Genomic DNA, 22,550 nt, shown 5'->3' on the forward strand with positions numbered 1-22,550 from the left:
CGTGGGCACCTCATGTGCCATCTCATTGTCCCCCATTTACCTAGTCCTTCCTAGAGCTATAGATGGTGACTGTATAGATGACCGTGGTGCCCTCATGTGCCATCTCATTGACCCCCCATTTACCTAGTCTTTCCTAGAGCTACAGAAGGTGACTGTATAGATGACCGTGGGCACCTCATGTGCCATCTTAGTGACCCCCCATTTACCTAGTCTTTCATAGAGGTATAGATGGTGACTGTATAGATGACCGTGGGCATCTCATGTGCCATCTCATTGACCCCCCATTTACCTAGTCTTTTGTAGAGCTATAGATGGTGACTGTATAGATGACCGTGGGCACCTCATGTGCAATCTCATTGACCCCCCATTTACCTAGTCTTTTGTAGAGCTATAGATGGTGACTGTATAGATGACCGTGTGCACCTCATGTGCCTTCTCATTGATCCCCCCATTTACCTAGTCTTTTGTAGAGCTATAGATGGTGACTGTATAGATGACCGTGGGCACCTCATGTGCCATCTCATTGACCCCCCATTTACCTAGTCTTTTGTAGAGCTATAGATGGTGACTGTATAGATGACCGTGGGCACCTCATGTGCCATCTTATTGACCCCTCATTTACCTAGTCTTTTGTAGAGCTATAGATGTTGACTGTATAGATGACCGTGAGCACCTCATGTGCCATCTCATTGACCGTCCAGCACATTATCCTCCGACTCCTTTCTTTAGTATCTGTATATCTGTTTTCAGTATATAATACACATCATATTTGTATCTTCTAGATGCGTCTTGGGTGGAACCACAGCAATTCCTGGAGCTTTCGGCTGTGGGAAAACAGTCATCTCTCAAGCCCTTTCCAAATACTCTAATAGTGATGTGATTGTCTATGTGGGCTGCGGAGAGCGCGGCAATGAAATGTCTGAGGTGCTGAGAGATTTCCCTGAGGTAAGGCCATATAATACCTCAATTTACTGAAAGACAAGCAATGACTGCCATCAATCTGTTAGTGGTCAGTTGTGTGTGACACTTGATCACAAACGGCTTTTACTTAATGTGATGTGTATTAGTTGTAGTCTTTCAGTGGGCCACAAATTTGATGACAGACTGTGGAAGTTACACACTAGCACTGAGGCACAGAGCTTAGCAGTTACCCATCAATACTGAGGTCTGAACTAGGAGGTTACACATCATAACTGAGGCACAGAGCTTAGCAGTTACACATCAGAACTGAGGTCTGAACTAGGAGGTTACACATCAGCACTGAGACACAGAGCTTAGCAGTTACACATCAGTACTGAGGTCTGAACTAGGAGGTTACACATCAAAACTGAGGCACAGAGCTTAGCAGTTACACATCAGTACTGAGGTCTGAACTAGGTGGTTACACATCAAAACTGAGGCACAGAGCTTAGCAGTTACACATCAGCACTGAGGCACAGAGCTTAGCAGTTACACATCAGAATTGAGGTCTGAACTAGGAGGTTACACATCATAACTAAGGCACAGAGCTTAGCAGTTACACATCAATACTGAGGTCTGAACTAGGAGGTTACACATCATAACTGAGGCACAGAGCTTAGCAGTTACACATCAGAACTGAGGTCTGAACTAGGAGGTTACACATCAAAACTGAGGCACAGAGCTTAGCAGTTACACATCAGTACTGAGGCACAGAGCTTAGCAGTTACACATCAGAACTGAGGTCTGAACTAGGAGGTTACACATCATAACTGAGGCACAGAGCTTTGCAGTTACACATCAGAACTGAGGTCTGAACTAGGAGGTTACACATTAAAACTGAGGCACAGAGCTTAGCAGCTACACATCAATACTGAGGTCTGAACTAGGAGGTTACACATCAAAACTGAGGCACAGAGCTTAGCAGTTACACATCAGTACTGAGGTCTGAACTAGGAGGTTACACATTATAACTGAGGCACAGAGCTTAGCAGTTACACATCAATACTGAGGTCTGAACTAGGAGGTTACACATCAAAACTGAGGCACAGAGCTTAGCAGTTACACATCAGTACTGAGGTCTGAACTAGAAGGTTACACATTATAACTGAGGCACAGAGCTTAGCAGTTACACATCAGTACTGAGGTCTGAACTAGGTGGTTACACATCAAAACTGAGGCACAGAGCTTAGCAGTTACACATCAGTACTGAGGTCTGAACTAGGTGGTTACACATCAAAACTGAGGCACAGAGCTTAGCAGTCACACATCAGTACCAAGGTCTGAACTAGGAGGTTACACATCAGAACTGAGGCACAGAGCTTAGCAGTTACACATCAGTACTGAGGGCTGAACTAGGAGGTTACCGGGGCGCAGAGCTCGGCAGTTACGCGTCAGGGCTGGGTCGCAGAGCTCAGCAGTTACGCATCAGGGCTGGGGCGCAGAGCTCGGCAGTTACGCATCAGGGCTGGGGCGCAGAGCTTTACAGTTGCGCATCAGGGCTGGGGCGCAGAGCTCGGCAGTTACTTATCAGGACTGGGGCGCAGAGCTCGGCAGTTACGCATCAGGGCTGGGGCGCAGAGCTCGGCAGTTACACATCAGGGCTGGGGCACAGAGCTCAGCAGTTACTTATCAGGGCTGGGGCGCCGAGCTCAGCAGTTACGTATCAGGGCTGGGACGCAGAGCTCGGCAGTTGCGCATCAGGGCTGGGGCGCAGAGCTCGGCAGTTGCGCATCAGGGCTGGGGCACAGAGCTCGGCAGTTACGCATCAGGGCTGGGGCGCAGAGCTTGGCAGTTACGTATCAGGACTGGGGCGCAGAGCTCGGCAGTTACGCGTCAGGGCTAGGGCGCAGAGCTCGGCAGTTACGCATCAGGGCTGGGGCGCAGAGCTCGGCAGTTGCGCATCAGGGCTGGGGCGCAGAGCTCGGCAGTTATGCATCAGGGCTGGGGCGCAGAGCTTGGCAGTTGCGCATCAGGGCTGAGGTACAGAGCTTGGCAGTTTGCACATCAGGACTGGAGTGCAGAGCTTGGCAGTTGCACATGAGGGCTGAAGCACAGAGCCGGCAGTTACGTATCAGGGCTGGGGCGCAGAGCTCGGCAGTTACGTATCAGGGCTGGAGCGCAGAGCTTGGCAGTTGCACATCAGGACTGGGGTGCAGAGCTTGGCAGTTGCACATGAGGGCTGAAGCGCAGAGCTCGGCAGTTACGTATCAGGGCTGGAGCGCAGAGCTCGGCAGTTATGCATCAGGGCTGGGACGCAGAGCTCGGCAGTTACGCATCAGGGCTGGGACGCAGAGCTCGGCAGTTACGCAACAGGGCTGGGGCGCAGAGCTCGGCAGTTACGCATCAGGGCTGGGGCGCAGAGCTTGGCAGTTGCGCATCAGGGCTGGGGCACAGAGCTCGGCAGTTACGCATCAGGACTGGGGTGCAGAGCTTGGCAGTTGCACATGAGGGCTGAAACGCAGAGCTGGCAGTTACGTATCATGGCTGGGGCGCAGAGATCGGCAGTTGCACATCAGGGCTGGGGCGCAGAGCTCGGCAGTTGCACATCAGGTCGGGGGCGCAGAGCTCGGCAGTTACGCATCAGGACTGGGGTGCAGAGCTTGGCAGTTGCACATGAGGGCTGAAGCGCAGAGCCGGCAGTTACGTATCATGGCTGGGGCGCAGAGATCGGCAGTTATGCATCAGGGCTGACGTACAGAGTTTGGCAGTTGCACATCAGGACTAGGGCGCAGAGCTTGGCAGTTGCACATGAGGGCTGAAGCGCAGAGTTCGGCAGTTACGTATCAGGGCTGGGGCGCAGAGCTCGGCAGTTACGCATCAGGGATGAGGCGCAGAGCTCGGCAGTTACGCATCAGGGCTGGGGCGCAGAGCTCGGCAGTTACGCATCAGGGCTGGGGCGCAGAGCTCGGCAGTTGCACATCAGGGCTGGGGCGCAGAGCTCGGCAGTTACGCATCAGGTCTGGGGCGCAGAGCTCGGCAGTTACGCATCAGGGCTGGGGCGCAGAGCTCGGCAGTTACGTATCAGGGCTGGGGCGCAGAGCTCGGCAGTTACGCATCAGGGATGAGGCACAGAGCTCGGCATTTACGCATCAGGGCTGGGGCGCAGAGCTCGGCAGTTACGTATCAGGGCTGGGGCGCAGAGCTCGGCATTTACGCATCAGGGATGAGGCACAGAGCTCGGCAGTTACGCATCAGGGCTGGGGCGCAGAGCTCGGCAGTTACGCATCAGGGCTGGGGCGCAGAGCTCGGCAGTTACGTATCAGGGCTGGGGCGCAGAGCTCGGCAGTTACGCATCAGGGCTGGGGCATGGAGCTTGGCAGTTGCACATCAGGACTGGAGTGCAGAGCTTGGCAGTTGCACATGAGGGCTGAAGCGCAGAGCTCGGCAGTTACGTATCAGGGCTGGGGCGCAGAGCTCGGCAGTTACGCATCAGGGCTGGGGCATGGAGCTTGGCAGTTGCACATCAGGACTGGAGTGCAGAGCTTGGCAGTTGCACATGAGGGCTGAAGCGCAGAGCTCGGCAGTTACGTATCAGGGCTGGGGCGCAGAGCTCGGCAGTTACGCATCAGGACTGGGGTGCAGAGCTTGGCAGTTACGCATCAGGGCTGGGGCGCAGAGCTCGGCAGTTACGTATCAGGGCTGGGGCGCAGAGCTCGGCATTTACGCATCAGGGCTGAAATGTAAAGCTCGGCAGTTGCGCATGAGGGATGAGGCGCAGAGCTCGGCATTTGCACATCAGGGCTTGGGCGCAGAGCTTGGCAGCTGCACATCAGGGCTGGGGCGCAGAGCTCGGCAGCTGCACATGAGGCTGGGGCGCAGAGCTCGGCAGCTGCACATTAGGGCTGGGGCACGGAGCTTGGCAGCTGCACATCAGGACTGGGATGCAGAGCTTGGCAGTTGCACATGAGGGCTGAAGCGCAGAGCCGGCAGTTACATCAGGACTGGGGTGCAGAGCTTGGCAGTTGCACATGAGGGCTGAAGCGCAGAGCCGGCAGTTAGGTATCAGGGCTGGGGCGCAGAGATCGGCAGTTGCGCATGACGCTGGGGCGCAGAGCTCGGCAGCTGCACATCAGGGCTGGGGCGCAGAGCTCGGCAGTTACGCATCAGGACTGGGGTGCAGAGCTTGGCAGTTGCACATGAGGGCTGAAGCGCAGAGCCGGCAGTTACGTATCAGGGCTGGAGCGCAGAGCTTGGCAGTTACGCATCAGGACTGGGGCGTAGAGATCGGCAGTTGCGCATAAGGGATGAAGCGCAGAGCTTGGCAGTTACATAGCAGGGCTGGGGCGCAGAGCTCGGCAGTTACGTATGAGGGATGAGGCACGGAGCTTGGCAATTTGCACATCATCATTGAGGCACAAAGCTCCGAATACTGAACTTCCCAATTTTGTGTGCTCTGAAGTGATGGAGTTTCTGTCTCATCTTTGCTTTAGCTTACCATGGAAGTAGATGGGAAAACAGAGTCAATTATGAAGAGGACAACACTGGTGGCCAATACATCAAACATGCCAGTGGCCGCACGTGAGGCATCAATTTACACAGGTGAGTTCTCGTGTCCATTGTCAGGCAGCATTTTGTGATGTCCATTCTTCAAAGTGCAACTTTGGCTTCTTTTATGATTAAAGTGATGGAAAATATAGAGAAAACTGCACATCCCAATTCCTTGTATATAAAAACATCCAAATTTTATTCCATCTTGATTTAAAAAAAAGCATGTCGTATTGCTTATATTCCATAGAAAACATCTGGATCGTTTCTGGCGTGGAGCCGCCCTTAGTCAAAGGGAATAATAATTAAGAAAAACTAAAAACAATTTAAAACTCTTAGCAGCCGATCCCCAGCGAGCAAATCATGATGATGACAATTGGATGAATATATGTAACTAAACATTGCACCACCCCAAAAATCACTATAAGGCCTTATTCACACTTCAGCCACCGACCAGGAATCTGGATCAGTCTCTGCATGTCAGAAAAAGGAGAGAAACCCAGAGAGAGAGAGAGCGCTCTGTGTCCTGGAGACTCCCGGCCCAGCAACAAACATCTGACTGTAAGAAAGTCCTTACTGAGAGCTGGAAGAGCCGGAAAACAATATGGGCGATTTCTTCTTTAAAGCAGAGAATGAAGTTTATTCAGAGATACGCGGCAGAACAGTTCAGAAAGCTGGCAGGGAAAATACACTGGTGGGACAGGTGGGACCAGATCAGCAACACAGCATTGGGATATCTGGCGATGGTCTGGCCTGGCGGTGGACTGGCGGTGGACTGGCAGTGGACTGGCGATGGACTGGCCTGGCGGTGGACTGGCGGTGGACTGGCAGTGGACTGGCGATGGACTGGCCTGGCGGTGGACTGGCGGTGGACTGGCGGTGGTGTGGTGATGGTGTGGCGATAGAATGGCCGCGAACAACAGTATCAGGGACATTTTATGCATGATTTAGACAAAAGGAAAGTGCGGAAAAGGGCATATACCTGATAACCTCATACTGCAGATGAGAACGTGCATTTTAGAATGAAGAATATGATAACACAATATAACAACATTAATGAACATTTCCCCAAACTACATTAAAAACCCATAAAACTCCATGTTCTTCTTAGATAATATCGTTAATCACATCACTACCTTTAGCCTACTCACATACACCGACATGTCCTGATTCTGGTTTCTATCTCAGTTCCATATATACACTACTCACTACCATATAATACCACTATCACAGTGCCCTTCACCTGTTCCATCAATCTCGCTGGACTCCATCCATCCTTACTAATGGCACTGAGGTCATTTTAAACCTCTGTTCTAGGGAGAGCCTCAGCTCTTTTAGCAAAGTTAGTTGACTGTCCAAGATGGCTCCTAGATCCAATATGGCTGTTCAGAATATTAGGACTATCATTCTCTTATACTGACCCAAAGCACAGATGTAGTCCAATATATGCACCATTAACCAATTTGTGATAATCTCGACGGGACCGTCGACCAGAAGAAATCCAGGAAAGCCATGGCACCAAACAGCAGGTTCTGTATAAAAAATAAGTGTTCTCTATTCCATGTAAATTAAAAAAACATCACAGCAAGCAACGTTTCAGCCAAAATTATACGAACAGTTTTGAGCTTGAAAAAGGGCACTTTTGGCCGAAATGTTGCCTGCTGTATCATCCTGTGATGTCTTTTAATTGACATGTGTGGTAGGACGACTCACTTGGCAGCTTCCAGAGGTAGGCACAGGAACGTTTTCATCTGCAGGTTTATTCAACACTGAAGGTTCAACAAAATAAACACGGCCTTACTGGCATAACGGTCAAACAGAAGATAAATGAAAACACAGTCCATAGCATGCGGGACTCGCCCGCTTAGGTTGCAGCACACTTCTGCTCCTCCTGAGCTGAAGTTCCACACAGTCCAGAGACTTCCTTCTCCAAACTCACACCAGAGAAAAAAACTCAATACTTGGAGATTTAACTTCTCCAACCACAGCCTTGAGGTGGAGATATGGTGAGTAGACATCCCGCCCATCTCACACCTACTCACACAACATCTGACCCAAAATGGCTAATTAACCTCTTCAGCATCTAACATGCTGAAGAACACTTCTAGGTTCAGTTCACTTAAGCTAACAGCCGCAGTGAAACATATCTCCTCTCACATATATCACCAGCTGATGATCTGCCATGTTAGATGGCACCCCACATCCTGAGATCAGCTTCATCCATGTCAGCAGGATTATAAACGTGGTCAGCCTGCATTTGTCTATATATATGAGTGATCCAGCAAATATACCATGATGTGACTCCATGCAATGATGCCTGTGACTGCTTGCATGCATTGCTTTTAAATTCAAGCTCCACAATTCTTTTTGTTCTTAGGTATCACCCTTTCCGAGTACTTTCGAGACATGGGGTACAATGTCAGTATGATGGCCGACTCCACATCTCGGTGGGCTGAAGCTTTAAGAGAAATCTCTGGTCGTCTGGCAGAAATGCCTGCTGGTAAGATCCTTTCATTGCAGCAGATCCAGACTTTACACTCACAGATGATGGCACTCATTGCTCTTATACACTTGTATCAGCTCCTCTAGCAGTAAAGAAAAGGAACGTACAGAAAGTTAGTGGCCCGTGATGACCCTTCGCCATATTCTGGCATCTCTGTTGGTGCCCATATAATTGTAGGCTGTTAGCCTGGGAGGGGCATCATGATAGGTCAGGAACCAAACAAAGGGGTTGTCTTGTTAGGTTAGGGTCCTAACAGAGAGGTCAGGGTCCCAATAGAGGGGTCACCTTGGTAGGTCAGGGTCCTAACAGAGGGGTCACCTTGATAAGTCAGGGTCCCAATAGAGAGGTCACCTTGCTAGGTCAGAGTCCCAACTGAGGGGTCACCTTGTTAGGTCAGGGTCCCAACCAAGGGGTCACCTTGTTAGGTCAGGGTCCCAATAGAGAGGTCGCCTTGTTAGGTCAGGGTCCCAATAGAGAGGTCGCCTTGTTAGGTCAGGGTCCCAATAGAGAGGTCGCCTTGTTAGGTCAGGGTCCCAATAGAGAGGACACCTTGTTAGGTCAGGGTCCCAATAGAGAGGTTGCCTTGTTAGGTTAGGGTCCCAATAGAGAGGTTGCCTTGTTAGGTCAGGGTCCCAATAGAGAGGTCGTCTTGTTAGGTAAGGGTCCCAATTGAGAGGTCGCCTTGTTAGGTCAGGGTCCCAATTGAGAGGTCGCCTTGTTAGGTCAGGGTCCCAATTGAGAGGTCGCCTTGGTAGGTCAGGGTCCCAATAGAGAGGCCGCCTTGTTAGGTCAGGGTCCCAATAGAGAGGCCGCCTTCTTAGGTCAGGGTCCCAAAAGAGAGGTCATCTTGTTAGGTCAGGATCCCAATTGAGAGGTCATCTTGTTAGGTCAGGGTCCCAATAGAGAGGTCGCCTTGTTAGGTCAGGGTCCCAATTGAGAGGTCGTCTTGTTAGGTCAGTGTCCCAATTGAGAGGTCGTTTTGTTAGGTCAGGGTCCCAATTGAGAGGTCGTCTTGTTAGGTCAGGGTCCCAATTGAGAGGTCGTCTTGATAGGTTAGGCTCCCAACAGAGAGGTCAGGACTTCAACAGAGCAGTACGACTTGTTAGGTCAGGGTCCCAACAAAGGGGTTGTCTTGTTAAGTTAGGGTCCTAACAGGGGGGTATGCCTTGTTGTTCGGTTAGGGTCCAAACCGAGGGTTCACCTTGTTAGGTCAGGGTCCCAATTGAGAGGTCGTCTTGTTAGGTCAGGGTCCCAATTGAGAGGTCACCTTGTTAGGTCAGGGTCCCAATTGAGAGGTCGCCTTGTTAGGTCAGGGTCCCAATTGAGAGGTCGTCTTGTTAGGTCAGAGTCCCAATTGAGAGGTCGTCTTGTTAGGTTAGGGTCACAACAGAGGGGTCGCCTTCTCGCTGGCTATTGGGCTCACAAGAATTGGCTAATTCATGCTTATTTTGTCCAGCAGTGATGCAGTTCCATATATTCTATGTCTGCAGAGTATAGCGTTGCTGAGTGCCGTAGTAATTTTTTAGTTACATATAGAGTGGCTCTCTTAGCTTGCACCTCTTCACATTAGTCTTACTGTTTGGAAGTGATGGTCAGTCTCTTGATATCTGTGTTTGTGACAGCACACTCCCTGATATCCACGTCTGTGATAGTCTATAGCCACGCTGGTGTATTCCTGGAATATCATGTTTAATAGTGATGTATCAAAAACTCGTGGAATCCGGCACTCAATAGAAGACTTTTTATTGGAATCAAAGAATAGTGTATAGGAAATATTTGGCGTTTCGGTCTGTGCGACATTCCTCAGATTATACAGTGGAGATCTATTATTACATACAGTATATATATATATATATATATATATATATATATATATATATATATATATATATACACATATACAACAACACACACACATATATTTATTTTGTTACGGACTCCACAGAGACGACACCAGGGAAATCACACAATATCTCACCGTGCCGTTACTCTGTCAGGATTTCGTCAGGGATCCGCGAGCACACGGTCCCCAACTACTCACTATGGCGGTATCGGCAAGCGACCAGTGAGCGTATGGCATCACACCTCCGGATTCTAACGCATGGAATATGTGTTTATGCCCTCCATACGGTCACTGTCAGCTTCAGGATAACCCGATTATTAATATGACTCGCTGCCACCACCGTCCAGATTTGATAGCCTGCGTTTTGGTAGCGTATATGGCTTCGGGGGAGGGAATGATTAATAGTTCTGTTTCTTTTGTCCTGTAAATTTTATATTTAATCCAAAAGGGAGGCAGTGTTTAGGAAAATATATACAAGGATTTTACAAAATACAATACAATACATATGCACTTACACAAAATAATAAGGAATTAAGGAAGAAACTTACTATATGATCACGGAGACGATTCAATATAGATGGAGGAGGGTCTCCCCGATTTGATTAGACTGTTATCGAACAGGATCCGTTGCTTATAGTACTTATACCCCTGTGGCAATGAATACTGCTCCAACCTCAGCAAACTATTTTATGCTTAAGGGAGAGACCTGTCCACACCCCCTTGTGCCGACATCACAGGGGCTGGAGCTCCACCCTTCATGTTTGTATTAAAAATCTATTTTTTGGGATAACTTATTGCTGGTTGATCCCAGAAGCCCAAAAGTGATACCATATTTTCTATTATGATTTTTACCTTCATTTAGAGACCATACTTGATATAATTGCAGTCTGCTGTTTTGCTACTTTAGCGCCACAGCTCCCTGGTTTGGCTTACAGCAATGAGAAAATATGCATATTGCTCCTTGGCTGTCCCTGTCACTAAAAATATAGGTCCCATTATTATCGGAATTATGAAACTTACAATATTCCATACGATGTCGGCGAGACTATAGACTTCCCTTTGAAGCTTTGGAAGCAAGCTTCAACAGTTACATGTAAATCACTGCAAGTCTGCGTCTAATCACCCCCTGGGTCTGCCAGAGATGCTTGCATCATAATTAGGTTGTAGCTTTACAAGCTTGTACTGTAGGTGATAATTTACAAAGAGACAGATGCTGGACTGTCAGCTCTCCCATGACAAATGAGGGGATGAGGGAGGGGTGAGGGGGCTTCAGGGGAAGCTCTCTCTCTATATATAATATATATATATATTTATATATATATATATATATATATATAATGTTCCTGGAATCAGCAGGGTTGTATGTCTGGTGCAGTGGAGAAAGGTGAGCTAATCTAAGATTAGCATTGCTGACATTGTGACGCATACACATAGATCTCTAGTGTATAATCTGAGGACGGTCGCTCAGCCCAAAACATCAAATATTTCCTATACACTATTCTTTGATTCCAATAAAAAGTCTTCTATTGAGTGCCGGATTCCACGAGTTTTTGTATTATAAGGGTTGGGACCCTATCTGTGCACCTGTTATAAAAAGGAGTGCCGTTCCTCTCTTCATGATGGTGATCTATTGCCATATTGTGCAAAATAGAGGTAGGAATGACCCTCAACAGCCAGCAGTCCGCAATAAGTGACCACAGACGAGAGCAGACAGTCCGCAATAAGTGACCACAGACGAGAGCAGACAGTCCGCAATAAGTGACCACAGACGAGAGCAGACAGTCCGCAATAAGTGACTACAGACGAGAGCAGACAGTCCGCAATAAGTGACCACAGACGAGAGCAGACAGTCCGCAATAAGTGACCACAGACGAGAGCAGACAGTCCGCAATAAGTGACCACAGACGAGAGCAGACAGTCCGCAATAAGTGACCACAGATGAGAGCAGACAGTCCGCAATAAGTGACCACAGACGAGAGCAGACAGTCCACAATAAGTGACCACACGCGAGAGCAGACAGTCTGCAATAAGTGACCACAGACGAGAGCAGACAGTCCGCAATAAGTGACCACAGACGAGAGCAGACAGTCCGCAATAAGTGACCACAGACGAGAGCAGACAGTCCGCAATAAGTGACCACAGACGAGAGCAGACAGTCCGCAATAAGTGACCACAGACGAGAGCAGACAGTCCGCAATAAGTGACCACAGACGAGAGCAGACAGTCCGCAATAAGTCACCACAGATGAGAGCAGACAGTCCGCAATAAGTGACCACAGACGAGAGCAGACAGTCCACAATAAGTGACCACACGCGAGAGCAGACAGTCCGCAATAAGTGACCACAGACGAGAGCAGACAGTCCGCAATAAGTGACCACAGACGAGAGCAGACAGTCCGCAATAAGTGACCACAGACGAGAGCAGACAGTCCGCAATAAGTGACCACAGACGAGAGCAGACAGTCCGCAATAAGTGACCACAGACGAGAGCAGACAGTCCGCAATAAGTGACCACAGACGAGAGCAGACAGTCCGCAATAAGTGACCACAGACGAGAGCAGACAGTCCGCAATAAGTGACCACAGACGAGAGCAGACAGTCCGCAATAAGTGACCACAGATGAGAGCAGACAGTCCGCAATAAGTGACCACAGACGAGAGCAGACAGTCCGCAATAAGTGACCACACGCGAGAGCAGACAGTCCGCAATAAGTGACCACAGACGAGAGCAGACAGTCCGCAATAAGTGACCACAGACGAGAGCAGACAGTCCGCAATAAGTGACCACAGACGAGAGCAGACAGTCCGCAATAAGTGACCACAGACGAGAGCAGACAGCCCGCAATAAGTAACCACACGCGAGAGCAGACAGTCTGCAATAAGTGACCACAGACGAGAGCAGACAGTCCGCAATAAGTGACCACACGCGAGAGCAGACAGTCCGCAATAAGTGACCACAGACGAGAGTAGACAGTCCGCAATAAGTGACCACACGCGAGAGCAGACAGTCCGCAATAAGTGACCACAGACGAGAGCACACAGTCCGCAATAAGTGACCACAGACGAGAACTGACTGTCTGCAATAAATGACCACAGATGAAAGCAGACAGTCCGCAATAAGTGACCGCAGACGAGAGCCGACAGTCCGCAATATGTGACCACATGCGAGTGCCGACAGTCCGCAATATGTGACCACAGACGAGAGCAGACAGTCCGCATTAAGTGACCACAGACAAAAGCAGACAGTCCGCAATAAGTGACCACAGACGAGAGCAGACAGTCCGCAATAAGTGAAAACAGACGAGAGCACAGAGTCCGCAATAAGTGACCACAGACAAGAGCAGACAGTCCGCAATAAGTGACCACAGACGAGAGCAGACAGTCCACAATAAGTGACCGCAGGCGAGAGCCAACAGTCCGCAATAAGTGACCACACGCGAGAGCAGACAGTCCGCAATAAGTGAAAACAGACGAGAACTGACTGTCTGCAATAAGTGACCACAGATAAAAGCAGACAGTCCGCAATAAGTGACCCCAGACGATAGCCGACAGTCCGCAATAAGTGACCACAGGCAAGAGCCGACAGTCCGCAATAAGTGACCGCAGATGAGAGCCAATAGTCCGCAATAAGTGACCACAGGCAAGAGCCAACAGTCCGCAATAAGTGACCGCAGACGAGAGCCAACAGTCTGCAATAAGTGACCACAGGCAAGAGCCAATAGTCCGCAATAAGTGACCACTGGCGAGAGCCGACAGTCTGTAATAAGTGACCACAGGCGAGAGCCAACAGTCCGCAATAAGTGACCGCAGGCGAGAGCTAACAGTCCGCAATAAGCAGCCACAGGCGAGAGCCGACAGTCCGCAATAAGTGATCACAGGCGAGAGCCAACAGTCTGCAATAAGTGACCGCAGGCGAGAGCCAACAGTCCGCAATAAGTCACCACAGGCGAGAGCCAATAGTCCGCAATAAGTCACCACAGGCGAAAGCCGACAGTCCGCAATAAGTGACCACAGGCGAGAGCCGACAGTCCTCAATAAGCCACCACAGGCGAGAGCCAATAGTCCGCAATAAGTGACCACAGGCGAGAGCCGACAGTCCGCAATAAGTGACCGCAGACGAGAGCCAACAGTCCGCAATAAGTGACTGCAGACAAGAGCCAACAGTCCGCAATAAGTGACCACAGGCGAGAGCCAACAGTCCCCATTAAGTGACCACAGGCGAGAGCCAAGAGTCCGCAATAAGTGACCACAGGAAAGAGCCGACTGTTCAAAGTACATGAGCATTGCAGACATCCAGCAGTGACTAAATTCCTGTTAATGCAGATGACTATTACAGAGACGACTCCAGTTGTGATCAACTCATTAGACCCTTTTACAATAAGGCTGTGAAGCCCAGAACGGATAGCGTCATCAGTAGCGCAAAAATAATGGATATGGCAACTGCAGAGCCATGTCCTCTGATGCCCTCTTAAGGCTTCTGATGGCCTCTTGTCAGGGAGGACAGAGACAACACCAGAGAGATCACACAATATCTCACCGTTGCCGTCACTCTGTCAGGATTTCGACAGGGATTCGCAAGCACACGAACCCGACTACTCATTATGTAGCTATCGGCAAGCGAGCAGAAAGTGTTTGGCGTCACACCTTCGGATTCCAACGCATGGAATATGTGTATATGCCCCAGTACGGTTACTGCCAGCTTCACGATAGCCCAATTATTATTATTCTCTGCCACCACCGGCAGATTGGAAATATAATACAGGCCTGGTCGGACGCCTGCATTCTGGTAGCGTATGGCTTCGGCGGAGGGAACGATTACAGAGTAAACGAAACAGAACTATTACATTTTATATATAATCCAAAAGGGAGGCAGTGTTTAGGAAAAATATACAAGATTTTACAAAAGGGGACATTGCAATACAGAATATACAGTTGCACAAAATAAACAGGATTAAAGAAGAAACTTACTATACGATCGCAGAAATGATTCAATATAGCTGGAGGGAAGCACTCCAGATTTGACCGTTACCGAATGGGATCCATTGCTTATAATAAATATATACTCCCAGCAATGAATACTGATCCATCCTCCGTGGATTCTTTTATCCCTAAGGTGAGACCTGCCCACACACCCCTTAGGATGACATATTCATATTTTTATTAGAATATTTGGCTTTTGCAATAACTCATCATTGGTTGATCGCAGAAGCCCGGAAGTAATACCATTTTTTTCCGTTATGAATTTACCTTCCTTTAGAGACCACACATGACATAGTTGTGGTCTGCTATTTTGTTACTTTTGCGCCACAGCCCCCAAGAGGGGCTTACAACGACGGGAAAATATCCATATTGTTCCTTAGCTGACTCTGTCACAAAAAATTGGGCCCCATTATTATCAGAATTATGGAACCTCCAATATTCCATATTTCGGGTCGGCTCCGACCCAGCTGTCAGACCTCTGTTAAATTCCCTTTGATGTCGTGATAATAAAGTTTCCTCAGCTAGATGTAAATTGTCACAGATCTGTGTCAGAGGAAAGCACACTCGCATTCTAATTTGGTTTGTAGAACCTTTCTTTGTGTTAGCATTTGTTTACAAGCCCCTTCTGCTGTGTGGGCTAATTTGCATAGGAGCAGATAGTCCAGGTGTCAGCTTTTGGTCCTTTGACAAATGGTGGATAAGGGAGGGGTGACTTCATGGGGAGAAAGAATATTTTCAATTTTTCTATGACACCTCTGATGTCCTCTTATGGCCTCTGACGTATGGTTGCTGCTTCCTGAGACCTTGAGGCCCCATAGGACATTTCATTATGGACTGATATGGAGGATAGTGAATCTAGTGAGTCTTGTGCCATTGTCCATGTCTAGAAGACTGTGCTGCAATCTTCCCTGTGACGGGCATAATACAGATGACTGATGTATTTATGTTCCACAGACAGCGGCTATCCTGCCTACCTTGGTGCCCGTCTGGCTTCCTTCTATGAGCGTGCTGGAAGAGTAAGATGTCTTGGGAGCCCTGGCAGAGAAGGAAGCGTCAGCATTGTTGGAGCGTGAGTTCTGCTCTTAGCAGATACATATTTTCTATGACTAGATATCGGCTGTGCCTGTAAAGATCTGAGGTTGTGGGTTGTAAGTAATCACCTAGGCAGGTAATGATGCAACAATATTTTATTCCTCACATCCATGGTAATATAGCAATTCCAGGTCAATGTCCAAAAACCGGAATTAGTCTTACCGGTAATGATGTTTCCAGGAGTCCACATGACAGCACCATAGAAGGAGTAATCCCATATCCTGTGTAGGGACAGGAAGCACAAGAGGTTAAAAGCCCTCCCACCCCCAACCTCCTCAGTGATTTTCCAAGAACCACATTGGCTGGGTACAACAAAATTTTATTTTAGACTGCTTAGACATATGTTAGAGTCACATACAGTAGCAATATAGGGAGGGAAATAAGGGTGCTGTCATGTGGACTCCTAGAAACATCATTACCGGTAAGACTAATTCCGGTTTTCCAGTACGTCCCCATGACAGCACCATAGGAATATACCCCAGAACTCATAGCTTAGGGTGGGATAACTGCCTGAAGTACCTTCTTACCAAACGCAGATCTCTGCTGTGAGAGAATATCTGGCTTGTAGTTTTTGCAGAAGGTAGTATGTCCTGACCATGTGGCTGCGGTACATATTTGTTCAATGGTAGCCCCTGCTCTAGTTGCCCATGAGGTGGAAATTGCTCTGGTGGAATGGGCTTTGATAATTTCCGGGGGAGGCTGTCCTTCTGAAAGATATGCTAAATTAATCATGGATGTGACCCATCTAGCTAAGGATGGTTTTGAAGCCTTCCTGCCTCTATTTTTCCCTGAAACCTTATAAAAAGATTAGAGTCTAATCTCCAGTTATGAGTGGCTTCCAAATAGGCCAACACTGCTCTGCGGACATCAAGCTGGTGGAACTCTTCCTCCCTCTGGTTTTCGCAGAATGATGGAAGAACCACTTCTTGGTTTAAGGTCATCGATGACACCACCTTCGGGGAGAAACTTGGATCCAGTTTGAGAATGATGCAATCATACCGAATCTGCATACATGACTCGACAACCGATAGAGCCTGGATTTCACCTAATCGTTTAGATGTGGTGATTGCCACCAAGAAGACTGTTTTCAGAGTTAAGTTCTTTATTTCTAATTCATTAACCGGGCCGAAGGCAGGTTTGCAAAGGACTCTCAGGACAAGATTCAGATCCCACGGAGGGGAAGAAATTCTCTGTGTAGGCCTAAGTCTCTGGATTTCCTTTGACAAACCTTGATTATCCAGGAATGCGAGGACAATAATGTGTCGAAGAAAGCACCTAGTGCCTCTGACTCGCCCAGGGGAATGGGGACTACTCGGTACCCGGGCCTTTGCCTGGCCTTGGGGATGTCGCAGCTTTTAAAAGGGGATTGTTTGTTAATTTTATGAAAGTTCGTGACGCCACCTGTGGCTTCTGGTGAGGATCACCAGCGCTGCGGCAGTCCACTGAGGCCGGTGATAAGGCAGCTCGATGGTATAGCTCCCCACAGGTGAAGCTAGGCCTCAGGGCAGCGTACGGAGAGGGGGATGCAGGACAGGTGAGACCCAGCCGGGTCAGAGCAAGAACAGGGACAGACACGGTAGACACTTCAGTACCTTTTACTGATGGAAATTCAGGCACGTCCCGGAGCACTGTAGGGTGAAGGGTGCATGTCAGGATCCTCCCCAATGAGCGGGTGTAGGGCCTCCTGTTACTTGCCTCTGCGTAGTAAGTTTCTGACCTGCCTGAAGCTAGGGCTAACTTTATCTCTGTCCTGCACAGGCTGACGTTGTGGTAGGGCCTTCTCTTGGAGTGCACGCTCCCAGTTTACGGGGCCTAAGTGTCTCCTGGCTCTGTTACGTATCAGCTCTCTGGTGAACCTGGGACCTGTAGTTCTCCAGGGATTCTGGTTATGCCTTACTGGGTCGTAGAGATCCCGGTAAGCTCGGACCCGGTGTCCGGTATATGTTCGGGGTGAGCTGGGTAAGCTCCTCTGCCCCCACTGCTACTCACTCTCCACTCGCCTTCGGCCACGCTCGGGCCCTCACTAGGCTACTCACACTAACGGCAGCTTGCCGCTCTTCACCGATCTTATGGCGTCGGCACACCTTAAGCTCTAACTGAGCTACAACTGCGTCTGGACTAGGCTCCACTGCAGGCTGACCTCTCCAAACTAGACTGAGCTCCACTGCAGACTGACCTGTTTCTGTGTCTCACGCTGCAGGAACTCTCCACAGGAACTGCTGAAATCACTCTGCAGGAACTGAACTGCCTAGCTCCACCTTCCTTATTTATATCCCTAACGGGCTCCCTCTGCTGGTCTGAGATGGAAGGTGGAGATGTGTGAATGTTTATGGGGGCCTCTTGTGGAGGATTCCATCAATACACCCTTCTAGGATCTGTGGTACCAAGCGCAGCTGGGCACCACACCTCAATCTGCACCTTCAAGGTATTTGGTCTAAGACCTGCGTCAAATCCTGCCTGCAAGAGATCCAGGATCGCAGGGATCTCTAGCTGAGAGGTGTCTACCGTCCTGTGAAAATAACAAAAGGTCCTCCAGACTTTTTTATATATGGCCTGGGTTACAGGTTTTCTACTAGCCTACATATTCTGGATCACTCTGGCGGATAAGCCTTTGTTCTTCAGGATCTCCCCTTCAGAAGCCAAGCTGAGAGCTGGAGCTGTTGAAGATTCTGATGCAACAGTGGACCTTGTGTCAAAAGATCTTCCTGAAATGGTAAAATGATTGGGTCTTCCAACGCTAGATGACGTAGAAGGGAGAACCAACTTCTCCTTGGCCAAAACGGGACAATTGCTATGACTGTTGCCCAATCTTCCTGAATTTTCCGCAGCATTCTCGGAATTAGAGGAGCAGGTGGGAAGGCATCTGTTAGGCAGTCTCCCCAATATTGTGAGAGTGCGTCCACTGCCAGAGGATGATCTCCTGGGTCGAGAGAGAAGAAAGATGTCATCTTTGTGTGGCACCCTGCTGTTCACAGGTACCACAGGACCCAGGGTGCATGGATGGACTTCTCCACAAGAGGCCCTCACTACATACAAACACCTCCACCCTTCCACCTCATACCAGCAGAAGGAGCCCGTTAGGGATATATATATGGAGGGTGGAGCCAGGCAGTTCAGTTTTAGTCAGACAGTCAGAGAGTCTGAGAGCATGCTGGCGCTGAGACCAGTGAAGAAGCAGCACGTCTGCTGGTGTATTGAGTGCCCCGAGTGTGGCCGAAGGCAAGAGGAGAAAGGAGAGAGGAGTTTAGGGGGCAGAGGAGCATCAAAGGCTCACCCCGATATACAAACCGGACACCGGGTCCGCGCCTACAGGGTCCTTTATACCCAGTAGGGATCACCGACATTCCAGGAGGACTACAAGTCCCTGGCAGACCTGAAGCTAAACCCATTACAGGACCAGGAACCACGAAGGCCCCGGCATCCAGGGATAGTGGTTGCCAGCAGAAGGTCCTACTACCGAGCGACAGGTGAAGGAACAGCACGACACGTAAGCTAGGCCCAGTTGCAGGCTGGCCAGGAGCATACAGAGAGGGAGACACGGACCAGGAGGCCTTATACCCGCTCACTGGGGAGAAGTCCTGAAGTGCACCCATCCTACTGAGTACCCTGGACCGTACCTGACATCCGCAGCAGTAAAGGTATTGAAGCGAATCCCCTGTCTCTGTCAGTTACTCCTGCTGCGCCACCCCGCCTGCACTACAAGCCCCAGCATCACCACCCACCATCAAACTCCACACTGCCCCGGGGGCCCGCTCCGCCTGTGGGGAGCAGAAACATCCCAGCTGCCATCCCATCACCCCCCGGAGGTCTGCAGCAGCACTGGTAATCCTTACCAGGTACCACAGGTGGCGTCACAAACTATTTATTTTTATTTCTTTCCAAGTTCCAATCCCCTTTTTCAAGAGTGACCCCAGGGTATGGGCCCGGGAGCCGACCACTACGACACCCCCAAACCAGGCAAAGGCCCGGGTACCGAGTCGTCCCCATCCCCTGGGCGCGTCATTTGCATTTGTTCTGGATGCAAAAAGGTCTAGGTGTGGCTGACCCCATCTGCGAGTTAATTGCTGGAACACTTCTTCCTTCAGTTCCCATTCTGAAGCCTTCATCTGATGCCTTAAGAGGTAATCTGCCTACTGATTGTCGGATCCCCGAAGGTGAACTGCTGAAATGGAGCTCACTATCTTCTCTATATCTAAGAATATCCTGTTGGCCAGGGACTGGAGAAGTGGATGTCTTGGTCCGCCTGATGTCTGATGAAAGAAACTGCCGTGATGTTGTCTGACAAAATTTTTACATGTCTCTCTTTTAAGACCGCCAGGCTTCTCTGTAGGGTTTCACAGATTGCCTGTAGTTCCCGAAAATTCGATGATCGGGTCTGAATCTCTGTGGACCATGTTCTTTGGAGATAAGAATATCCCACTCGAGCTCCCCATCCTGAGAGACTTGCGTTCGTGGTCACTAAAAGACAAGGTTCCAGAATCCACTGCACTTCCTTCTGTAGATTCTTCTGGTCGAGCCACCAGTGTAGAGAGTCCTGGGCATCTCTGGACAAAGACATCTTCCTGTCTAGGTAATTCTGATGTCCGTCTGTCACTTCCAGGATGCATTTCTGTAGAGGCCTGGAGTGGAACTGGCTCCATCTGACGCAGGTGATACATGACGTCATGATTCCCAAAATACTCATTGCCTTCTGGATTGAAGGTTGCTTCTCTCTTGCAAAAGAACGAATCCTTTGTGGAATTGAGAGCATCTTGTCTTCCGGGAGACAAGACATTCGTATTCGGGAGTCGAGATGGACTCCCAGGAAGAGGTGTGATGTACTTGGGACAAGATTGGATTTTTATTTGTTCACAATCAAACCCAGGCTGGTTAATGTCCGTAGGACAAATTCCAGATGTTGCGTCATATCTAGAGGAGATCCTGCCACCACCAGGACGTCGTCCAAGTACGGAATGATGGTAATATTCCTGGTCGGATATAGGCCACCACCTCTGCCATGATCTTCGTAAAGATTCTGGGAGCAGATGACAGGCCAAAGGGAAGGTAGTGTAGAATCTGACTGCCTGATGGTAGTGCAAACCTCAGATATTGCTGACTTGAGGAATGTATCGGCAGGTGGTAGTATGCATCTCTGAGGTCCAGGGTGCACATTACCGCATCCATGTCTATTACAGGAATGGCTGATCTTACTGATTCCATGCGGAATTTTTTGTAGCGGACCCATTGGTTTAGGGGTTTCAGGTTGATAATCGTACGGAACTCCAATGACAGTTTCTTTATTGAAAACAGAGAGGAGTAATGGCCCTGATGTTGTTCGTGTTCTGGAACTGGCACAATAACCCTCTGATGTAGCAGCTTCTCTATGTCTGCCTGCAGACGAGAAAGAGGGGTAGGGGAACCTCTCATCAGGCGGAATTTTTGAGGGGGATTTTGAGAAAATTCTATCCTGTAACCCTGCGCTATAATTGTTAGTATCCAGGGATTTTGAGTTACCCGATGCCAACTGTTTCTGAAAAACTTTAATCGCCCCCCTACTCTGACATAGTCATTGTCGTTTTGGACGGGAACTAGTACTGGGCTGGTATTTTTTATCTTTGTTCCCCTTATTAAAACTCCAGCTTGTGGACCCCCCTTTTTTCTGCATGTTATATTTACAGGAGGGGAAGGGTTTACGAAAGGGCTGCTCCTTCTTTTTCTCCTCAGGGAAGCCCTTCATTTTATCGGACGCTTTTTCTAGAATGTCATCTAGTACAGGTCCGAATACTCTGAGCCCTGAAAATGGAATGGAGCACAGTTTGTTCTTAGAAGCTGTATCACCAGACCATGTCTTTAACCAAACAGCTCTACGGGCTGAGTTGGAAAGCACATTATTTCTGGCCGCAAATCTGACCGATTCCGCCGAAGCGTCGGGCAAAAAATTAGTTGCCATTTTTAATAGGGGCAATGATTGAAGGAGAGTTTCCCTCGGGGTGCCATCTCATAGGTGACTCTCTAGCTCTTCTAGCCAGACTCTCATGGATCTGGCAATAGATGTAGCAGCGACATTTAATAATTGCCACTGAAGCTTCCCAGGCTTTTTTCAAAAGTCCATCCGCCTTCCTATCCATAGGATCTTTAAGTCCTGACGAGCCTTCAAAGGGAATAGAGGTTTTCTTGACCACCTTAGCCACTGGGACGTCAATTTTAGGAATAGTGTCCCACACATTGGTGTCCTCTGGGTCAAAAGATAGTTGTGCGCGGAAGTCTCGTGGTATAGAGAGTCTCTTCTCCGCATCCTCCCATTCCTCTAGTATCATGTCCTTCACATGGGCATTAACAGGAAAACCCATGGATCTCTGGGTTCTAAGACCACCAAACATCTCATCCTGAATGTTATTGCTCTTCTCCGTTTCCTCTACTTGCATCGTGTTTCGGACGGCTCGTAGAAGAATATCCATACCATCTGAGTAGAACATATATCTTTTCTGTTCTCCGCCCTGAGGTAGAGTAATGGTCTCACTGTCAGGGTCGCCAGATGGGTCGATTTCACCCTCAGAAGATGGTGCTATATCTTCTCTGGGTCTTTTGGGTCCCGGGACATCCTGGACCCCTGAACCTGGGGGCTGCAGAGACGTAATAGAAGCCTGACCCTCTTCTTTGATTATATTACGCATCTCGTTTAATACAGCCCCGTGCTCCTCCTTTAGCAT

The 22,550-nt window shown here is 49.2% G+C and overlaps 1 protein-coding gene across 3 annotated transcripts in view; it reads left to right on the plus strand.

Moving 5' to 3' along the window:
- The window catches only part of LOC141152619 (V-type proton ATPase catalytic subunit A-like), a 69,011-nt gene that overhangs the window by 28,357 nt on the left and 18,104 nt on the right, over positions 1-22,550 (plus strand). For all 3 annotated transcript variants that reach the window (XM_073637171.1, XM_073637170.1, XM_073637172.1), the window contains exons 7-10: positions 783-945; positions 5,391-5,499; positions 7,823-7,945; positions 15,724-15,838. In XM_073637171.1, the coding sequence (XP_073493272.1) occupies positions 783-945; positions 5,391-5,499; positions 7,823-7,945; positions 15,724-15,838 (510 nt within the window). The remainder of the gene's footprint in view (positions 1-782; positions 946-5,390; positions 5,500-7,822; positions 7,946-15,723; positions 15,839-22,550) is intronic.

This window comes from Phyllobates terribilis, unplaced genomic scaffold (assembly GCF_046119375.1).
Source record: "Phyllobates terribilis strain yellow unplaced genomic scaffold, ASM4611937v1 Scaffold_6__1_contigs__length_29720123, whole genome shotgun sequence".
In the NCBI taxonomy this organism is placed as follows: Eukaryota; Metazoa; Chordata; class Amphibia; order Anura; family Dendrobatidae; genus Phyllobates; species Phyllobates terribilis.